At 48.4% G+C, this 22373-nt stretch overlaps 1 protein-coding gene across 1 annotated transcript; it reads left to right on the top strand.

The window, feature by feature from the left end:
• The first annotated feature begins 1006 nt into the window (after positions 1 to 1006).
• LOC140355900 (NLR family CARD domain-containing protein 3-like) lies at positions 1007 to 6941 on the top strand. Its single transcript, XM_072440545.1, is given in 8 exon segments — positions 1007 to 1416; positions 2839 to 2878; positions 2975 to 3167; positions 3323 to 5093; positions 5162 to 5329; positions 5635 to 5805; positions 5891 to 5937; positions 6160 to 6941. Coding segments are annotated over 8 exon segments (3387 nt in total). The 5' UTR covers positions 1007 to 1021; the 3' UTR covers positions 6762 to 6941.
• The last annotated feature ends 15432 nt before the right edge of the window (positions 6942 to 22373 follow it).

Raw genomic sequence — 22373 nt, 5'->3', positions numbered from 1 at the left:
TCTCGTTTAGTCCTGGTTTAGTCCTGGTTTAGACCTGGTTTAGTTCTCGTTTAGTCCTGGTTTAGTCCTGGTTTAGACCTGGTTTAGTTCTCGTTTAGTCCTGGTTTAGACCTGGTTTAGTTCTCGTTTAGTCCTGGTTTAGACCTGGTTTAGTTCTCGTTTAGTCCTGGTTTAGACCTGGTTTAGTCCTGGCTCACAGTCGGTTGAATGTCCATGTGTGGGACGCTCACAGATTGTCTCACAAACATGTCCTCTACATCTTTGTCTCTTCTGTCTTCTCATGTGACAGAACGTTCTTTCACTGTGTTGTTCTGCCCCCTGGAGGCCTCGAGTTAAACAGTTATTTTTAATGAAATATTTATCCAATCAGAACACAGCATTAGATTAACTTGACACATTAGCTCCGCCCACATGAGCGGTCACATGACTCCAGGTGTGACAGGTCCGACAGGTCCGACAGGTGAGACAGTGAAAGCTTTAGAGACGAGACGCAGTAAGTTTATCTGATCATTCTGAAGAATCAACACATAAAACTCACACATTTGACTTTAATAACTTATTCATTATGATGGTATTTATTAGTACTATTGTTTATTATGTTTCATTTGTGTGTATTTAATGTAAAAGTGGTATAATATTCAGTAAAAGTACATGATGTAACGTCTCTGGAGGAGGAAACATCATCTGTTTGTCTCTCGAGAGATAATATAGTTTAGTCTAGTTTATTCATTTGAATTACTAATAACGAGCTTATATTTGTACTGTGGGCAGGGCCTTTCCACAGATCTGACCTGTAACTTTGTCTCAATAAAGACAGATGTGCTACATGTGGATTATTGTGAGAGAAGCAGGTGGTGGACCCTCCATCATGAAAGTTACATTGTGGATCTTCAACTATTTATTTACAACTAGTTTAATCTTAGTTTATTTCTGTTTTGAGTTAGTCCGGCTTTAATCCTGATCTAAACCATTAAAGAAGTAGAATTTATGAACAACAGTAAAATCCAGTTGAGTGTAGGTCATGTCACCAGCAGAGGGCGACAGCGATCAGACAGAAGACGTCACTAACTCGGCTCAAATGGACTCTTCTTCTGATTCCAGCTCCTACAACATGGACCCACCTGGACCTGGCCCCGGGTCTAAACCCAGACCTGGACCTGGACCTGGACCTGGACCCAGACCTGGACCTGGACCCGGACCTGGACCTGGACCTGGACCTGGACCTGGACCTGGACCTGGACCTGGCCCCGGGTCTAAACCCAGACCTGGACCTGGACCTGGACCCAGACCTGGACCTGGACCCGGACCTGGACCTGGACCTGGACCCAGACCTGGACCCAGATCTCTGTCTCTGAGAAGTGACCGCTCCAAAGAGGATCCTCCAGACTTTAGTGAAGTTCCTCCTGAAGACCAGAGGTGAGTCATTTATTTAAACTCTTCTTTTTTATTGTAGACACAGTTTTATAAATTATGATCAGAAGTGAAAACAGTTCAGTTGAATATCTTTGAAAGCTCATGAATCACTCCTGGACAACTTTTCACATTGTTCAAAAGTGACCAAACTGAGTGAGACTGTGACGTTTGTCATGATCTGATCTTGGTCATTGTGTTGCTATGATCACATGCACCAGAGGCTTAGACCTGACATGAACTTCAACTGATGCTAAATACAGGTATAATTGAAAGTAAATCCAACCCTAAACATTAGTGTAAAGGTTATAATTGTACTTCCTGGTTGGACATGAGCACAATATGACACAAGTAGAGGTAATTTCCCAGCTTTTACCTAGCAACCAGAATGTAAACAAGAACAGTTTTGATCTCTCACACAATAATACCATATAACACCCTTTTTTTGTCCAACGATGGTTTAAACTGTCAGAAAAGTGTGTCAGTGTAAACAGTCTCTGTGTGGCACACAGATGACATCACAGAGGGATTCAAGACTTTAAACATGAACATACAAGATGTGCTACTGTTGCTCATCTAGTTTATTATGCTGATATTGTGATGGTACAATACACTGCTAAATTATTATTACTTTTGTGTGTTGGATTGTACATGTTAGCACGGAGCACTTTAATTAGAGTGAACGTTCATGAAAGGGGCTGTACCTGGACGGCGTGTGGCGTTAAAAGTAGGTCAGCCACGCCTATTCATTAGTGTTGAGTGTGGCCCAGGTGTGTTGTGGGTGTTGTACCCTGCGTGCCTCAAATGTGTTATTCTGAACCGTGGACTTAATAAAAGTTGCAAAACTGAATGTATCGGCGTATCATTCAAGGGTGCAACACTACCCTTTAAAATCCAATGGCAATTTAGTAATTAAAAATAAATGCGTGAATAGGGGAAAGTCAAATCCATAAACCATCAGCGGGTCACTTGGATGTTTACAGAGTGTTCTAGTCTATATTCTTCTAGTGGCTCGTGTCAAAGTGATGAAACTGATCCAAATGCAGCTGTAAGACATGCTCCAAGGTCAAGTTGTTAACTTTTTCCAGACGGAGGTCTGTGTGATTATGTCTAAAAATAAAAGGTTGGATGCCCTGGCACAAAGTGTGATTAGCACTCTCGACTCACACAAGCCATCGCTACACTGGAAGGAACATTAAAGTTCATATTTGGTAAACATAACATTAACATTTACCTGTAGAATATGTACATTTGTAGTAAGTTTACAGTGAATGAGGGAACTGCTTCTTACTGTATGAATGTGTTCAGTATCTTGCCAATAAAATGTATATTTTTAACACATTCTACTTGGAAACCTGAGGCCTTTTAATCTCGTCAAAAATCCATAACTTAATCCAAAACCTGTTCATGTCTGTGATTGTTCCACAGGGAGCCGGTCCCAAAGGAGCAGCTGGACGCCATCTTCAGGGTGAGTATCCCACGGCCGCAGCATGTGTGGGGTTCTCTGGCGCGCTCCTCAGGTTCTCTCTGTGACTCAAACTCTTCTCTTATTGTTGTGTTCCAGCGTCTGGAGGAGGACGTCCTGACTTTTGTCAAAGACCAGCTGCAGAGGCTCCACAGGCTCCTAGCCTCAGATTACCCAGAATGCTCTGAGAGTGAGGGGGAGGAGCCGAGCAGCAGAGAGGCGGTTCTGAACATCACCCTGGACTTCCTGAGGAGGATGGACCAGGAGCAGCTGGCCCAGCGCCTGCAGGACAGTAAGAACTCTGTTACTGTCCATCTGAGGAACAGCTCCAGGCTCTGATCTGTTTAACTTTACAATTAAAAGTAGTTCATTTGACATTTTAGTGAAGAAGAAGTTTTCACAAATCAGAAGGAGCTTGAGTTGACAGTTGTTTGTGTCTTTATTCAGGAAACACTGTTGGAGTTTGTAGAGATAAACTGAAGTCTCATCTGCAGCAGAAGTTCAGCTGTGTGTTTGAGGGCGTGGCTAAAGCAGGAGACTCCACCCTCTTGACCCAGATCTACACAGAACTTCACATCACAGAGGGCGGAGCCTCAGAGGTCAACCAGGAACATGAGGTCAGACACATGGAGAGCACGTCCAGGAGAGCGGCCGCTCCAGAGACCACCATCACATGTGAAGACATCTTTAAAGCCCGCCCACATTCATCAGAGCCAATCAGAGCGGTGCTGACGAAGGGCGTGGCCGGCGTGGGGAAAACAGTGCTGACTCAGAAGTTCAGTCTGGACTGGGCTGAAGGCAGGGCCCATCAGGAGCTCCAGCTGCTGTTCCCGTTCACTTTCAGAGAGCTCAATGTGCTCAGAGACACACCGTTCAGCCTGGTGGAGCTGCTGCACCACTTCTTCAGTCCATCCAAAGATCTCTGCAGCTTCCAACAGCTCCAGGTGCTCTTCATCTTTGACGGTCTGGACGAGTGCAGACTTCCTCTGGACTTCAGCCGAACCCGGGTCCTGAGCGACCCCACAGAGTCCGTCTCAGTGGACGTGCTGCTGGTAAACCTCATCAGGGGGAGCCTGCTTCCCTCCGCTCGCCTCTGGATAACCACGCGCCCCGCGGCGGCCAATCAGATCCCTGCTGAGTAAGTCTCCATGGTGACAGAGGTGCGAGGGTTCATCGACCAGCAGAAGGAGGAGTACTTCAGGAAGAGGTTCAGAGACGAGGCCACAGCCGTCATCTCCCACATCAAGAGCATCCGCAGCCTCCACATCATGTGCCACATCCCGGTCTTCTGCTGGATCCTCTCCACAATTATACAGAAGCTTCTGGAACAAACAAAGAGACCAGAGCTGCCCCGGACTCTCACACAGATGTACATCCACTTCCTGGTGGTGCAGGCCAAAGTCCAGAACATCAAGTATCACCAGGGATCAGGGGCAGACCTTCACTGGACTCCAGAGACCAGGGAGATGGTGCGGTCTCTGGGAAAACTGGCCTTTGAGCAGCTGCAGAAAGGAAACCTGATCTTCTATGAGAGTGACCTGAGCGAGTGTGGACTGGACGCTGCAGCGGCCTCAGTGTACTCCGGAGTGTTCACACAGGTCTTTAGAGAGGAGCCAGGCCTGTACCAGGACAAGGTCTACTGCTTCATCCATCTGAGTGTGCAGGAGTTTCTGGCTGCTCTTCACGTCCATCAGACCTTCTTCAGCTCTGGAGAGAACCTGCTGTCACCACCACACTCCTCTGAGAGTCCTGAGTCTGAGGCAGACTTCTACTGCTCTGCTGTGGACCAGGCCATACAGAGTCCAAACGGACACCTGGACCTGTTCCTGCGCTTCCTTCTGGGGCTGTCTCTGTCGACCAATCAGAGCCTGCTGCAAGGTCTGCTGACTCAGAAAGGAAGTAGCTCAGGGACCAATCAGGAGACAGTAAAGTACATCGAACAGAAGCTAAATGAAAAGGGTCTGTCTGCAGAGAGAAGTCTGAACCTGCTCCACTGTCTTAACGAGCTGAACGACCTCAGTTTGATGAAGGAGACACAGGGATACTTGAGAGGAGGACAACTCTCCTCATTGAGATCTCCTGCTCATTGGTCGGCTGTGTCTTTCATCTTACTGTCCTCAGACTTAGACCTGGAGGAGTTTGACCTGAGGAACTACTGGGCCTCAGAGACAGCTCTCCTGGGTCTGCTGCCGGTGATCAAAGCCTCCACCAAAGTTCTGTGAGTCTAGACTGTATTTAAACCCTTGTGTCATGGTTTTAGTCTCTAATGTCCCTCTCCGTCCTCAGTCTTCCTGCCTGTGTCCTGTCCCCTCACAGCTGTGGTCCTCTGGCCTCAGTCTTCGGCTCCTCCAGTCTCACACTCCTGGATCTGAGTCACAACGACCTCCAGGACTCAGGAGTGGAGCTGCTGTGTTCTGGACTGAAGAGCGTCCCCTGCAGACTGGAGACTCTCAGGTTAGATGCCCCCATGATGCACTCTGTCCCTTGTGTCCACATGAGTGTAACGCTGTCCCTTGTGTCCACATTCCACATGAGTGTAACTCTGTCCCTTGTGTCCACATGAGTGTAACGCTGTCCCTTGTGTCCACATGAGTGTAACTCTGTCCCTTGTGTCCACATGAGTGTAACTCTGTCCCTTGTGTCCACATGAGTGTAACGTTGCCTCTTGTGTCCACATGAGTGTAATGCTGTCCCTTGTGTCCACATGAGTGTAACGCTGCCCCTTGTGTCCACATGAGTGTAACGCTGTGTGTCTTTAGGTTGTCTGGATTTATAGTCTCAGAAAGGGGCGGGGCTGCTCTGGCCTCAGCGCTAAGCTCCTCCCACTCCCATCTGACAGCGTTAGACCTGAGCTACAACCATCCAGGACCCTCAGCAGAGCTCCTGACCGCTCTACGGGACGACCCCCACTGCCCCCTGGACTCTCTCAGGTCTGGGTCCTGGTTCAGTCTCTGGTCCATGGTTGGTCCAGGTCTGGGTCTGTGGTCTGGTCTAAACTGGACTTGTGTGTTTCAGGTTGGATCCTGCTGGAGAACAGTGGATGGTCCCAGGTCTGAGGAAGTGTGAGTCCCTGTATTTCATTCAGTTCAAAGAAACATGAACAATATGTGACTTTATCAGACTTCAAATCTTCACAGTTAAAGAGGAAACATCTGAGAGAGAGATTTGAGCTGAAAAAGACTTGACTGGTCTGCTCATCACATCTAACAACATAATTAATATAAAACAAGGAACTGTTCTTATTCACAGGAACAGGAAGTGATGTCATGTGTTTGTGTCCTCAGATTCCTGTGAGTTCTCTCTGGATCCAAACACAGCTCACAGAAGACTCAAACTGTCTGAGGACAAACGGACAGTTACCAGAGCAACAGAGGAGCAGCAGTGTCCAGATCATGAGGACAGATTTACAGGAGACTGGCCTCAGGTCATGAGCAGCACTGGCCTGAGGGGGCGCTGTTACTGGGAGGTGGACTGGAGCGGGGGGATCATTGAAGTAGCAGTGAGTTACAGAGGAATCAGACGAAGAGGAAAGAGAGAGGAGTGTTGGTTTGGACGCAATGATCAGTCCTGGAGTCTGAGGATCTATGGAGGAGGTTACTATTTCTATCACAACAACAGCAGATGCATAGCGTCTTCCCCCTCCTCCTCCTCTTCCTCCTCCTCCTCCTCCTCCTCCTCCTCCTCAGGTCGAGTGTCTGTGTTCCTGGACTCTGAGGCTGGATCTCTGTCCTTCTATCAGGTTCTCTCTGATGGAAAACTGTTCCTCCTCCACACCTCCAGCTCCTCCTTCTCTGAGCCTCTGTTTCCTGGGTTTAGACTGTGGTATGAAGGTGACTCTGTGTCTGTGGTGGATCTGAGGAGAGTGCCCCCTGGTGGACCTCTGTGACACATATATCATATCAATGTTTCAGATTGTTTTCCTTCTTTCTCTAGCAAAGAAAGAAGAAATCCACTCCACGTTTTTCAAATGAATCTGGTGTAATATTATCTTTCCCCCAGAGTCTGTACCTGTCATGATAATTATTGTATCGACTCAACGTTCAATAAATACAATTATACTTTCCGTAGCTCTGTGAGGAACTTTTCCTTCTTTTCTTTGCTTTACAACATTTGAGCTTTTGAGGGTTAAATAATGAACATAGTTTAAATTCATGATTTTATCCAATTAATAGTGTTTCATTGTGTTATTCATTGTTGCTCTTTTTTATACAACTACATCTGGGAAAATAAAGTGTTTCACTTTCTTACCACCAGATGGCGTGTAAGTGTTCTGAGCTCTGACACTAAATGAGCAGGAAAAATTAAACGTGTGAATGAAACAGAAAAGTTCAGGGATGTTTTTAAGGAGGAAATGACAGAAGCAGGACGTCCCTGAACACTCAGGTCACAGATGATACTTTAGCTGCAGAAAAGGCCCAGACTCGTCTCTTGATGATGGTTTTAGCTGTTGGAGGAAACACCAGAGTTATGACTGATTGGAGAGGCATACATCTTCATGTTTTCCTGTTCCCTTTGGGTTTATTATCACGTGGAGACGAGACACGGATTATTCAGAAAAAAGTCCCTAAAACATCAACTGCACGAGAAAGAAGGGAAAGAAAGCTGTTGCCATGGCAACAAACAGGACACGGATCCTCCAGGGAAAACACGCAGAGTTCAAAGCTACTTGGACGAAGAGAACATGTCCAACTGAACGGTGCTCGGGGCCCGGGGCCAGAGAAAACCGAGTCACGGCAGAAGAAGACGACGGCCAATCACGAGAGAGGGTTTCTTTGTCCTGCTGCTGTTGAGCGAAGTTGGGATTCAAACCGTTATTGTTCAGAACCCGAGCCATGAGCCAAATGCAGATATTTTAACAAAATAAAAGGCGCAGGAGGGAAAACGGTCAAATGAAAACATCATTCAAATGTTTATACCAGAATTGCACATTTTTTTGGTTTATAATTTCAATTCCTGGTTGTAATAGATGACATCACACTAGGAAATTACCCAGCACCACTGGATCAAAACTATTCCAAACCTGATGTCACAATGTTTTAATTTGACAAATAAAAATACATGACTTTATTTTGTTAAATCTGATGTAAAAAAAAAGTAGTTTGTTTTGTAAATTCTGCATAAACTGTTCCATCTTTTTTCTCGCTCGTTTGGTGTGAAAGTGTCATTTATATTCACAAATACACAAAATAAAGTAAAACGGAGAACTTTTGCGTGCACTTCAAGCCGCCGCGTGGGTTTGTCCAATGGCGACGTACGAGTTCTGAATTGCGGGGAAAAGGGGGGGAGGGAGTAACTTTGGAAAACTACCACATCAGACATTTTCAGTAGTAAACCATATATCTACTTTAAAATTGACCTAAACGTTCGGATTTCTCCTAATTTTTTTTATTTGGATTTTTTTTTTACTCTAACTAGTCTGTGTGTTGTTCTGTCAGACTCTTGGACAGTTTGATGCAGGAGCCACTTTAAGGCCTGATTTTGTCTCTTTGGGAGGAACATATCCCAGAGAAATCTTTGGATGAAGTTAAATGAAATAATAAAGACTGGACACGTCTGTTGTTCCTGGTCAAAGTTTAAATATATTTATTCAAATAAAACAGATGTCGTGTCATTTTTTCTTCCATCTCCTGTGATAAAAGCGAATTTGTGACGTTTCCTGCAGTACATAGTTTGTTATCGTCTGCAGAGTTGTCATGGAAACCCCTGGTGCCTGGTACAGACCTGGTTCAGACTTGGTTCAGACCTGGTTCAGACCTGGTTCAGACCTGGTTCAGACCTGGTTCTTTGCACAGAGGCTTCATTAAAACGTGTGAATGACCTGTGCCTTTTAACGAGCTCCGAAACAAGCTTTGCTCTGACAACTTTAGAGTTTCCACAAACTCATAAAAGTGTTTGGACATAAAGCTCGGTCCCAGTGATGCACGACAGGCTCAACACGACAGGCTCAACACGACAGGCTCAACACGACAGGCTCAACACGACAGGCTCAACACGACAGGCTCAACACGACAGGCTCAACACGGTGACAGTTTCTCACATGACGATTTCCATGTTCAAGTGTGTGGCTTATTCACTCATTCATTTAGAAAACTTTACGAGCAGAACACAAACCTCTCCGAACAGTCGAGCAATTATTCAATCAAACTGTATTTGTTTATCGCTGTATTTCACACAGAGAAATATTAAACCTTCAAATTTAATGATCTGGATAAAGAACGTAGTGCAGTATAAAGTACAGATCCTGAAGTAAAAGTACGGTAAGTAAGTAAAGTACAGATCAAATCTTTAATATTGAGTCAGAGAAAACGTTTGTGGAGATTTCTTGTGAAAATTCCAGATGTTTTGTGAGAGAAGCCGTTTAAATGAGCTCTAAAATGAAAGATAAGGCAATAAAAGCCCCAAAATGAGACAGAAAATGGTGAATAGACATTGAAAAAGACGTTAAACGCTGAACAGAGGAAGAGCGTTTAAATCTGCTGGAGAAACACGTGAACGGAACACAAAACGCTCCTTCGGCCGTAAACAAACCCGATCATAATTTGACAGATTTGACGTCAATTAAAAGACAATAAATCCACAGTTTTGTCCGTAATGAAACAAACAGTGACTCTTTGTGTCTTTTCTGTTCCCGCGGCGACAGGAAAACCCCTCGTTCTGATTCCAAACAAACACATGCAGCCATTAGCCAAACGCAATTAGCTCCTGAGCGACCGAGGCTAATCTGCTAACGAGCGCTATGTCAAAAATGTCAATCACAAACCCCATCGTCTCAGGGCTCCACGGCGACCGCACAGGGACGTATCTGTCTCGTTTACGACCCGGTCTGTTCTCGTTTGTCTGAATGACCAGTGTGTAATCTGAGGCTTGTGCTGCGCGTCATGTGAGCTCAGAGAAACCTCCGGAAAGCAACCGGAAAACCACTAGAAAACTACCGGATAACCACTGGAAAACCACAGAAAAACCACTGGAAAACCACTGGAAAACTACCGGAAAACCACTGGAAAACCACAGCAAAACCACCGGAAAACCACTGTAAAACTACCGGATAACCACTGGAAAACCACAGAAAAACCACTGGAAAACCACTGGAAAACCACAGAAAAACCACTGGAAAACCAATGGAAAACCACCGGAAAGCCACTGGAAAACCACAGAAAAAACACTGGAAAACCACTGGAAAACTACCGGAAAACCACTGGAAAACCACAGAAAAACCACTGGAAAACCACTGGAAAACCACAGAAAAACCACTGAAAAACCACTGGAAAACCACTGGAAAACCACAGAAAAACCACAGGAATACCACTGGAAAACCACTGCAAAAACACTGGAAAACCATTTGAAATTCACCGGAAAACCACTGGAAAACCACAGCAAAACCAATGGAAAACCACCGAAAAACCACTGAAAAACCAATGGAAAACCACCGGAAAGCCACTGGAAAACCACAGAAAAAACACTGGAAAACCACCGGAAAACCACTGGAAAACTACCGGAAAACCACCAGAAAACTACTGGAAAACAACAGAAATACCACTGGAAAACTACCGGAAAACCACTGGAAAACCACAGAAAAACCACTGGAAAACTACTGGAAAACCACTGGAAAACTACTGGAAAAAAACAGAAATACCACTGGAAAACTACCGGAAAACTACTGGAAAACCACAGAAAAACCACTGGAAAACCACTGGAAAACCACCAGAAAACCACTGGAAAACCACTGGAAAACCACAGGAATACCACAGGAATACCACTGGAAAAACACTACAAAACCACTGGAAAAACACTACAAAACCACTGGAAAAACACTACAAAACCACTGGAAAACCACAGAATTACCATTGGAAAACCACTGGAAAACCACTGCAAAACAGAAAACCTGATGACAGATGATTGTGGAGCTCTTCAGACCCTGGGCTCAGTGGAGAACCTCCTGATTCGGCTCTGGTGAAGAAATGGCTCAAAAAGCTGCCGGTCTAATTGAGGTGCAACCACGACGCAGCAGAAGAGATTCTGGAGAAGACGGCTCTGGACCAGTTCAGAGTCGCAGATGGAGTTCATCTCAAACCCAAGAACATCAAGAGGCTGATCTCTGAACATGGACCTGTCTCCAAGCTCCTGGTGATGGCTTTGGGTCCAGAGTCCACAGAGTTCCAGAAAGAAACATCTCAACATCTGCCTCTAAACTTTCAGGAACCGGCCCAGAACTCGCACGGTTCTTCAGACTCTAAGAGCAGCTCCATGAGGTTCTTTAGAGGACACTTCACCTTTGTCACATCGAAAACATGAATAAATGTTGCCCCTCCCATAAATATGTTTCCATCTAAACTAAACATTGTCTATTCATTTTTAAACCTGGTTTTGTCCTGTTTAGTGTTGGCTTGGACCTGGTTTAGTCCTGGTTTAGTCCTGGTTTAGACCTGGTTTAGTCCTGGTTTAGACCTGGTTTAGTCCTGGTTTAGTCCTGGTTTAGTCCTGGTTTAGTCCTGGTTTAGACCTGGTTTAGACCTGGTTTAGTCCTGGTTTAGACCTGGTTTAGACCTGGTTTAGACCTGGTTTAGACCTGGTTTAGTCCTGGTTTAGTCCTGGTTTAGTCCTGGTTTAGACCTGGTTTAGTCCTGGTTTAGTCCTGGTTTAGACCTGGTTTAGTCCTGGTTTAGTCCTGGTTTAGACCTGGTTTAGTCCTGGTTTAGTCCTGGTTTAGACCTGGTTTAGACCTGGTTTAGTCCTGGTTTAGACCTGGTTTAGACCTGGTTTAGACCTGGTTTAGACCTGGTTTAGTCCTGGTTTAGTCCTGGTTTAGTCCTGGTTTGGACCTGGTTTAGTCCTGGTTTAGTCCTGGTTTAGTCCTGGTTTAGTCCTGGTTTAGTCCTGGTTTAGACCTGGTTTAGACCTGGTTTAGTCCTGGTTTAGTCCTGGTTTAGTCCTGGTTTAGACCTGGTTTAGACCTGGTTTAGTCCTGGTTTAGACCTGGTTTAGTCCTGGTTTAGTCCTGGTTTAGTCCTGGTTTAGTCCTGGTTTAGTCCTGGTTTAGACCTGGTTTAGTCCTGGTTTAGACCTGGTTTAGACCTGGTTTAGTCCTGGTTTAGTCCTGGTTTAGACCTGGTTTAGTCCTGGTTTAGACCTGGTTTAGACCTGGTTTAGTCCTGGTTTAGACCTGGTTTAGACCTGGTTTAGTCCTGGTTTAGTCCTGGTTTAGACCTGGTTTAGTCCTGGTTTAGACCTGGTTTAGTCCTGGTTTAGTCCTGGTTTAGACCTGGTTTAGTCCTGGTTTAGTCCTGGTTTAGACCTGGTTTAGACCTGGTTTAGACCTGGTTTAGTCCTGGTTTAGTCCTGGTTTAGTCCTGGTTTAGTCCTGGTTTAGACCTGGTTTGGTCCTGGTTTGGTCCTGGTTTAGTCCTGGTTTAGACCTGGTTTAGACCTGGTTTAGTCCTGGTTTAGTCCTGGTTTAGTCCTGGTTTAGTCCTGGTTTAGACCTGGTTTAGTCCTGGTTTAGTCCTGGTTTAGACCTGGTTTAGTCCTGGTTTAGTCCTGGTTTAGTCCTGGTTTAGACCTGGTTTAGTCCTGGTTTAGTCCTGGTTTAGTCCTGGTTTAGACCTGGTTTAGTCCTGGTTTAGCCCTGGTTTAGACCTGGTTTAGTCCTGGTTTAGACCTGGTTTAGACCTGGTTTAGTCCTGGTTTAGACCTGGTTTAGTCCTGGTTTAGACCTGGTTTAGACCTGGTTTAGACCTGGTTTAGTCCTGGTTTAGTCCTGGTTTAGTCCTGGTTTAGTCCTGGTTTAGACCTGGTTTAGTCCTGGTTTAGTCCTGGTTTAGTCCTGGTTTAGTCCTGGTTTAGACCTGGTTTAGACCTGGTTTAGTCCTGGTTTAGTCCTGGTTTAGTCCTGGTTTAGACCTGGTTTAGACCTGGTTTAGTCCTGGTTTAGACCTGGTTTAGACCTGGTTTAGTCCTGGTTTAGTCCTGGTTTAGTCCTGGTTTAGTCCTGGTTTAGTCCTGGTTTAGACCTGGTTTAGTCCTGGTTTAGTCCTGGTTTAGTCCTGGTTTAGACCTGGTTTAGTCCTGGTTTAGTCCTGGTTTAGTCCTGGTTTAGACCTGGTTTAGACCTGGTTTAGTCCTGGTTTAGTCCTGGTTTAGTCCTGGTTTAGTCCTGGTTTAGTCCTGGTTTAGTCCTGGTTTAGTCCTGGTTTAGTCCTGGTTTAGACCTGGTTTAGTCCTGGTTTAGTCCTGGTTTAGTCCTGGTTTAGACCTGGTTTAGTCCTGGTTTAGTCCTGGTTTAGTCCTGGTTTAGTCCTGGTTTAGTCCTGGTTTAGTCCTGTTTAGACCTGGTTTAGTCCTGGTTTAGACCTGGTTTAGACCTGGTTTAGTCCTGGTTTAGACCTGGTTTAGACCTGGTTTAGACCTGGTTTAGTCCTGGTTTAGTCCTGGTTTAGTCCTGGTTTAGTCCTGGTTTAGTCCTGGTTTAGTCCTGTTTAGACCTGGTTTAGTCCTGGTTTAGACCTGGTTTAGACCTGGTTTAGACCTGGTTTAGTCCTGGTTTAGACCTGGTTTAGTCCTGGTTTAGTCCTGGTTTAGACCTGGTTTAGACCTGGTTTAGTCCTGGTTTAGTCCTGGTTTAGTCCTGGTTTAGTCCTGGTTTAGACCTGGTTTAGTCCTGGTTTAGTCCTGGTTTAGTCCTGGTTTAGTCCTGGTTTAGTCCTGGTTTAGACCTGGTTTAGTCCTGGTTTAGTCCTGGTTTAGTCCTGGTTTAGTCCTGGTTTAGTCCTGGTTTAGTCCTGGTTTAGTCCTGGTTTAGTCCTGGTTTAGTCCTGGTTTAGTCCTGTTTAGACCTGGTTTAGTCCTGGTTTAGACCTGGTTTAGACCTGGTTTAGACCTGGTTTAGACCTGGTTTAGTCCTGGTTTAGACCTGGTTTAGACCTGGTTTAGACCTGGTTTAGTCCTGGTTTAGACCTGGTTTAGACCTGGTTTAGTCCTGGTTTAGACCTGGTTTAGACCTGGTTTAGTCCTGGTTTAGTCCTGGTTTAGTCCTGGTTTAGACCTGGTTTAGACCTGGTTTAGACCTGGTTTAGACCTGGTTTAGTCCTGGTTTAGACCTGGTTTAGACCTGGTTTAGTCCTGGTTTAGACCTGGTTTAGACCTGGTTTAGTCCTGGTTTAGACCTGGTTTAGACCTGGTTTAGTCCTGGTTTAGACCTGGTTTAGTCCTGGTTAAATCCACATCAGAATCAAAGACAGACTTGACTTTAACTGGATCAGACTGAACCTCGGCTTTAACATTTGGCTTTTCCGCTTCACACAGACAAACTGCAGCGTTGCCGTGGAAAGGTTAATGATGTTTTAGCGTTAGCTTTAGTGTCTGCGCGGTTAGCGTTAGCGCCGGGGTCCCGAGGGTCAGCCGGAGGCACTCTAAATGTAAATAAGTGTTTTTAAATCACAGTTTGGACGAGTTGGAGCAGGACAAGATAAAGCTGAGGTCAGAACTGTCATTAACCCACGACGAGACGCGTCACCTTTAAATGTGACTGAAAACTCAAATTAAATGTGACTTTTAGGTCAATTTAATTCAGTTTTGGTTCAACGTTAAATTGGCTTTTGAGTCAAACAGAAGAACCAAGAACTCAGTTTGGTTTCCGGGGGAATGACTCATTTCTCCAGGTCAAATCTGACCTTTCTTGGGCAAAAGTGTAAATGTGCAGACATTTTAGAGATTTGGTGATTGGTGAATATAGAAAAAAAATACAATATTGTGTCAAATACAATTTCAAACATGTTTTGCTCCACATAAAACATGTATTCAACTCTGTAGGAAATGAAATAATGTCACCTCCAGTTGGAGCCCATGAAACACATACAGAAAAGGTTTGAAGCCATTTTGACCAAATTTTAGGTCAAATTTTAGTCCTGGTTTAGTCCTGATTTAGACCTGTTTTTGACCTGGTTTAGTCCTGGTTTAGACCTGATTTAGTCCTGATTTAGTCCTGATTTAGACCTGTTTTTGACCTGGTTTAGTCCTGGTTTAGACCTGATTTAGTCCTGATTTAGACCTGTTTTTGACCTGGTTTAGTCCTGGTTTAGACCTGATTTAGTCCTGATTTAGACCTGTTTTTGACCTGGTTTAGACCTGGTTTAGGGTCGTGTTTTTTTTTTACTCTGATTTACGATTCTGTTTACAGACTTCTGAGGAAACTGGACCTAAACCAGGACTAGAACAGGACTAAAGAGAGGAGAGGAGAAGAAGAGGGGGAGAAGATGGAAGGATGGAGGGATGAGAGAGAGAAGAGCTGATGAAAGAGGGATGAGGCCTCAGGTGCTCGTAGAGTAAGACGTCCAGCCAGATGTTTGAGTCATTAACATGTGTAGAAGAGAGAGAGGGAGAGGGGAGAGAGAGAGAGAGGAAGAGAGAGAGGAGAGAGAGAGAGGGAGGAGAGAGAGAGGGAGAGGGGAGAGGGAGGAGAGGGGGAGAGAGAGGAAGAGAGAGAGGGAGGAGAGGGGGAGAGAGAGGAAGAGAGAGAGGAGAGAGAGAGAGGGAGGAAGAGAGAGAGGGAGAGGGAGAGAGGGAGTAAGGAGAGATGGATGGAAGGAGGTCAAAAGAAAGTGAAGAGCTGAAGGAGGAAGAGGATGTTCAGCTTTCACAGATGTCTCCAGGAACTCCAGATGTTTCCTCAGACCACACTCAGAGAAAACAAATGTGTCTCCATGGCAACGACTGAACGCTCAGCTCCTCGCCGTTTCTGCAGCTTCAGAAGGACTTGTGTTTTTGTGAGGAGGAAGCGACATTCAACATTCAGAAGAAGACTAAAAGCAGAGACAAACCTTTGTGGACCTTTTCATCTGCTCTTCCTCGTCCACACGTCCTCTGCACCGGACACGCCCTCTGCACTGGACACGCCCTCTGCACCGGACACGCCCTCTGCACCGGACACGCCCTCTGCACTGGACACGCCCTCTGCACCGGACACGCCCTCTGCACCGGACACGTCCTCTGCACCGGACACGCCCTCTGCACCGGACACGCCCTCTGCACTGGACACGCCCTCTGCACCGGACACGCCCTCTGCACTGGACACGCCCTCTGCACCGGACACGCCCTCAAATCTTTCAAGAACACAGACTTTTTGTCTGATCCTAAAATATAACACCCGGACAGTTGGAAATGAGGCTCCTTAAAACTGTCTCTAGTAGGCTAACGTTTATTAGCATAGCCACTAGCATTAACCACTAGCATTAGCCATTAGCCATTAGCAAGCTGCTCATGACCTGAAACAAACAGCCTCAGTCTGGAGTGACCTCTGTAAGTCCACTGGCCCCTCCTGACCACAGGGGTCTTTGGGGGCGTGACAGAAGAGGGAACAGCCCACAGTGAACATGCAGCTTCTGTCCTGCAGGTGGCAGCAGAGAGTGTCACATCACGTCAGACTCGTGGATGGGAAAAACAAGGACAATGATGTTTTTAGAGCAGGCTTTTGATTTATATTTATAGTTTTATCTCTATTTAATTCATTTATTTGTTCTATTTACTTGTTTTATAGTGTATAGGTGTTTGAATCACCAAGACAAGTTCCTATGTTGTAAATTCTGTTCATTGACAATGGCAATAAACCTTTTTCTGATCCTGATTCTGATTCTGATTAGAATTTCTTCCGCACTTTTTTATCAAACAAACTTCTTTAAATTTTAGTCTTGGATTTTTCTCTTCCTGCAGATTGTTTCTTTGCACTATTAATCCATGATTCTGCACATTGAAGTTCTTTACTTTTTATCATTTCCTGACTTTTTAGTTGTAATCTCATTAAAACATTTTCACAAGCCTGTACTTTCAGATTTCCTTTGAATAACTTTTTTAGCTGACCCATTTTTTGAACAATAGGTCCCCATTTTACAGCATATTTAAGGTTTTGTAACAATGACGCAGAAACTAATAATATATATATAAAAAAAATCTCACCTCACCCTCCGCGGGTGGTCACCTTTCAAGCTCCTCTACCAGAGGCCTGGGAGCTTGAGGGTTCTGCGCAGTATCTTTGCTGTTCCTAGCACTGCACTTTTCTGGACCGAGATCTCCGACGTCCTTCCTGGGATCTGTTCGAGCCATTCTTCCAGTTTGGGGGTCACTGCCCCAAGTGCACCGATCACTACGGGCACCACCGATACCTTCACGCACCTTGTTACCATTCGGTCTGTCTGTATCCGGAAGTCCCAGAGGACCTTGGCTCGGTCGTTCTCCACCACCTTTGGCCTTTGGAGGTGTCCTCGGGGTCTCCAGCCCGTACTCATATATATATATATATATATATATATATATATATATATATATATATATATATATATATATATATATACTGTATAGTCCCTTTAATATAATTAGAATTATTCTTAGTCTTACTTATTATTATGTAACTGCTTACATTCTCTCTTAACTTCTCTTTCAACTTCATATACAACATTTTATATCAATTCTCAGTTACAGAGTGTGGTTGGAATTCAAGGCAAGGCAAGTTTATTTGTAGAGCACATTTCATACACAAGGCAATTCAAAGTGCTTCACAGCAGGAAAAATGCATTCAAATCACAAAGAAATTACAGAAACAGAAACACATTAAAATGTACTAATTAAAAACAATTTAAGTCATAAAAGAGAAGAGTGCAAAGAAAAATCCTTTCAGTCACATGCACAGCTAAACAAAACTGTTTTTAGCTTAGATTTGAACATTGTTGGTGTAGAAACCTGTCTCACATCTTCAGGAAGAATGTTCCAGATTTTTTCATTCATTGAGATTAACTCATGAACCGTAGTGTGTTTCCTACGTGGCAAGTTTCTAGGTCAAACCTATTGTCTGATCCAGCCACGTACTGGGGGCTCGATCCCAGAAATACAGAAGGTTTTAAACTCCTAATTCCTTCCACCTAGAGCCTTAATGAGATGGTCTCTCAATCTACTTCAACCAACTACAAGTTTGTGTTGACACTGTTTTGTTTCCATTCATCCTGCTGCTTCAAAAGAGTTCACTCCAATCACACTTACATTCACACCTACACAACTGGCACAGTTTCAATATTTAGTTGGATCTCAGGTGTTTAAGGACCTGTCACTGATTTATCTCAGCTCTCCTCCCCTTCTCTCTGGGTGGTGCTGAGGGGTCTGGTGCTGCTGCCAGACCGCCACCCTGAGGGGAGTGGTTTCATTGTCCTTTTCTTTTATTTTTGTTGTGGCAAATTATTTTAAATTTTTTTAATTCTGCCTTCTTAATTCCTTACTTACGTTGTTTAGCCTCGACACAGCATAATGCTGTCATTTTTAATTCTTAGCCTTTTTTGGGTTTTCTTGAAGACTTAATTTTCTCTTTTCCCAATCAATCAATCGACCTTTATTTATAGAGCCCTTTACAACACTTAAAGTGACAAAAAGGCTTCACAATAAAATTAAGGAAATACAAAACATAAAACTAAATAAAAAACAAACTGTACAAAATAAAGTGCCATTACATTACAGAGTGTTAAAAACCAGTCTGAATAAATACGTTTTTAGCCTGGATTTAAAAAGGTTAAAAACTGTGATGGGGCTCATGTCGGGGGCTCATGTCGGGGGGGGGCTCATGTTGGGGGGGGCTCATGTCAGGGGGGCTCATGTCAGGGGGGCTCATGTTGGGGGGGGCTCATGTCGGGGTGCTCATGTCGGGGGCTCATGTCGGGGGGCTCATGTCAGGGTGCTCATGTCAGGGGGGCTCATGTTGGGGGGGGCTCATGTCGGGGGGCTCATGTCGGGGGGCTCATGTCAGGGTGCTCATGTCAGGGGGGCTCATGTTGGGGGGGGCTCATGTCGGGGGGCTCATGTCAGGGGGGCTCATGTTGGGGTGCTCATGTCAGGGGGGCTCATGTCAGGGTGCTCGTGTCAGGGTGCTCGTGTCAGGGGGCTCATGTCAGGGGGGCTCATGTTGGGGGGGGCTCATGTCGGGGGGCTCATGTCAGGGGGGCTCATGTTGGGGTGCTCATGTCAGGGGGGCTCATGTCAGGGTGCTCGTGTCAGGGTGCTCGTGTCAGGGGGCTCATGTCAGGGGGGCTCATGTTGGGGGGGGCTCATGTCGGGGGGCTCATGTTGGGGGGGGCTCATGTCGGGGGGCTCATGTCAGGGGGCTCATGTCAGGGGGGCTCATGTTGGGGGGGGCTCATGTCGGGGGGCTCATGTCAGGGGGCTCATGTCAGGGGGGCTCATGTTGGGGGGGGCTCATGTCGGGGTGCTCATGTCAGGGGGGCTCATGTTGGGGGGGCTCATGTCGGGGGGCTCATGTCAGGGGGGCTCATGTTGGGGGGGCTCATGTCGGGGGGCTCATGTCAGGGGGGCTCATGTTGGGGGGGCTCATGTCGGGGGGCTCATGTCAGGGGGCTCATGTCGGGGGGCACATGTCGGGGGGGCTCATGTCGGGGGGCTCATGTTGGGGGGGGCTCATGTCGGGGGGCTCATGTCAGGGGGGCTCATGTCAGGGGGCTCATGTCGGGGGGCTCATGTCGGGGGGCTCATGTTGGGGGGGGCTCATGTCGGGGGGCTCATGTCAGGGGGGCTCATGTTGGGGGGGGCTCATGTCGGGGGGCTCATGTCAGGGGGGCTCATGTCGGGGGGCTCATGTCGGGGGGCTCATGTTGGGGGGCTCATGTCAGGGGGGCTCATGTTGGGGGGGGCTCATGTCGGGGGGCTCATGTCAGGGGGGCTCATGTCGGGGGGCTCATGTCGGGGGGCTCATGTTGGGGGGCTCATGTCAGGGGGGCTCATGTCGGGGGGCTCATGTCAGGGGGCTCATGTCAGGGGGGCTCATGTCGGGGGGCTCATGTCGGGGGGCTCATGTCAGGGGGCTCATGTCAGGGGGCTCATGTCGGGGGGCTCATGTCGGGGGGCTCATGTCAGGGGGCTCATGTCAGGGGGCTCATGTCGGGGGGCTCATGTCGGGGGGCTCATGTCAGGGGGGCTCATGTCGGGGGGCTCATGTCGGGGGGCACATGTCGGGGGGCACATGTCGGGGGGCACATGTCGGGGGGCACATGTCAGGGGGGCTCATGTCAGGGGGGCTCATGTCGGGGGGCTCATGTCGGGGGGCACATGTCGGGGGGGCTCATGTCAGGGGGGCTCATGTCGGGGGGCTCATGTCGGGGGGCACATGTCGGGGGGGCTCATGTCGGGGGGCTCATGTCGGGGGGCACATGTCAGGGGGCTCATGTCAGGGGGGCTCATGTTGGGGGGGGCTCATGTCAGGGGGGCTCATGTCGAGGGGCTCATGTCGGGGGGCACATGTCAGGGGGGCTCATGTCAGGGGGGCTCATGTCGGGGGGCTCATGTCAGGGGGCTCATGTCAGGGGGCTCATGTCAGGGGGGCACATGTCAGGGGGGCTCATGTCGGGGTGCTCATGTCAGGGGGCTCATGTCAGGGGGGCTCATGTCAGGGGGCTCATGTCAGGGGGGCTCATGTCGGGGGGCTCATGTCAGGGGGCTCATGTCGGGGGGCACATGTCGGGGGGGCTCATGTCGGGGGGCTCATGTTGGGGGGGGCTCATGTCGGGGGGCTCATGTCAGGGGGGCTCATGTCAGGGGGCTCATGTCGGGGGGCTCATGTCGGGGGGCTCATGTTGGGGGGGGCTCATGTCGGGGGGCTCATGTCAGGGGGGCTCATGTTGGGGGGGGCTCATGTCGGGGGGCTCATGTCAGGGGGGCTCATGTCGGGGGGCTCATGTCGGGGGGCTCATGTTGGGGGGCTCATGTCAGGGGGGCTCATGTTGGGGGGGGCTCATGTCGGGGGGCTCATGTCAGGGGGGCTCATGTCGGGGGGCTCATGTCGGGGGGCTCATGTTGGGGGGCTCATGTCAGGGGGGCTCATGTCGGGGGGCTCATGTCAGGGGGCTCATGTCAGGGGGGCTCATGTCGGGGGGCTCATGTCGGGGGGCTCATGTCAGGGGGCTCATGTCAGGGGGCTCATGTCGGGGGGCTCATGTCGGGGGGCTCATGTCAGGGGGGCTCATGTTGGGGTGCTCATGTCGGGGGGCTCATGTCAGGGGGCTCATGTTGGGGGGGGCTCATGTTGGGGGGGGCTCATGTCGGGGGGCTCATGTTGGGGGGGGCTCATGTCGGGGGGCTCATGTTGGGGGGGGCTCATGTCGGGGTGCTCATGTCGGGGGGCTCATGTCGGGGGGCTCATGTCAGGGGGCTCATGTTGGGGGGGGCTCATGTCGGGGTGCTCATGTCAGGGGGGCTCATGTTGGGGGGGGCTCATGTTGGGGTGCTCATGTCAGGGGGCTCATGTTGGGGGGGGCTCATGTTGGGGTGCTCATGTCAGGGGGCTCATGTCAGGGGGGCTCATGTTGGGGGGGGCTCATGTCGGGGGGCTCATGTCGGGGGGCTCATGTCAGGGTGCTCATGTCAGGGGGGCTCATGTTGGGGGGGGCTCATGTCGGGGTGCTCATGTCGGGGGCTCATGTCGGGGGGCTCATGTCAGGGTGCTCATGTCAGGGGGGCTCATGTTGGGGGGGGCTCATGTCGGGGGGCTCATGTCGGGGGGCTCATGTCAGGGTGCTCATGTCAGGGGGGCTCATGTTGGGGGGGGCTCATGTCGGGGGGCTCATGTCAGGGGGGCTCATGTTGGGGTGCTCATGTCAGGGGGGCTCATGTCAGGGTGCTCGTGTCAGGGTGCTCGTGTCAGGGGGCTCATGTCAGGGGGGCTCATGTTGGGGGGGGCTCATGTCGGGGGGCTCATGTCAGGGGGGCTCATGTTGGGGTGCTCATGTCAGGGGGCTCATGTTGGGGGGGGCTCATGTTGGGGGGGGCTCATGTCGGGGGCTCATGTCGGGGGGCTCATGTCGGGGGGCTCATGTCAGGGGGGCTCATGTCAGGGGGGCTCATGTCAGGGGGCACATGTCGGGGGGCACATGTCAGGGGGGCTCATGTCAGGGGGCACATGTCGGGGGCTCATGTCAGGGGGCTCATGTCAGGGGGCACATGTCGGGGGCTCATGTCAGGGGGCTCATGTCAGGGGGCTCATGTCAGGGGGCACATGTCGGGGGCTCATGTCAGGGGGCTCATGTCGGGGGCTCATGTCAGGGGGGCTCATGTCAGGGGGCTCATGTCGGGGGCTCATGTCAGGGGGGCTCATGTCGGGGGGGCTCATGTCAGGGGGCTCATGTCGGGGGCTCATGTCAGGGGGGCTCATGTCGGGGGGGCTCATGTCAGGGGGCTCATGTCGGGGGCTCATGTCAGGGGGGCTCATGTCAGGGGGCAGTTTGTTCCAGAGTCTGGGATCAGCAACAGAGAAGGCTTGATTCCCCCCAGTGCTTGAATCTGGCTCTGGGGACGTCCAGTAAAAGCTGACTTGTCGACCTTAGAGTCCTGCTTGGGTTTCGGACAGACAGGAGCTCAGCCAAATAAGATGGTGCCAGGCCATTTAAAGCTTTAAAAACAAAAAGTAACATTTTAAAATCAATTCTCAAAGAAACAGGAAGCCAGTGAAGAGTAGAAAGAACCA

Source organism: Eucyclogobius newberryi, unplaced genomic scaffold, assembly GCF_026437365.1.
Source record: "Eucyclogobius newberryi isolate DKJ021-1_F unplaced genomic scaffold, fEucNew1.0.hap1 SCAF_12, whole genome shotgun sequence".
NCBI classification, from domain to species: Eukaryota; Metazoa; Chordata; class Actinopteri; order Gobiiformes; family Gobiidae; genus Eucyclogobius; species Eucyclogobius newberryi.
The sequence above is the reverse complement of the archived record's forward strand: the minus strand, read 5'-3'. Positions and strand labels throughout refer to the sequence as shown.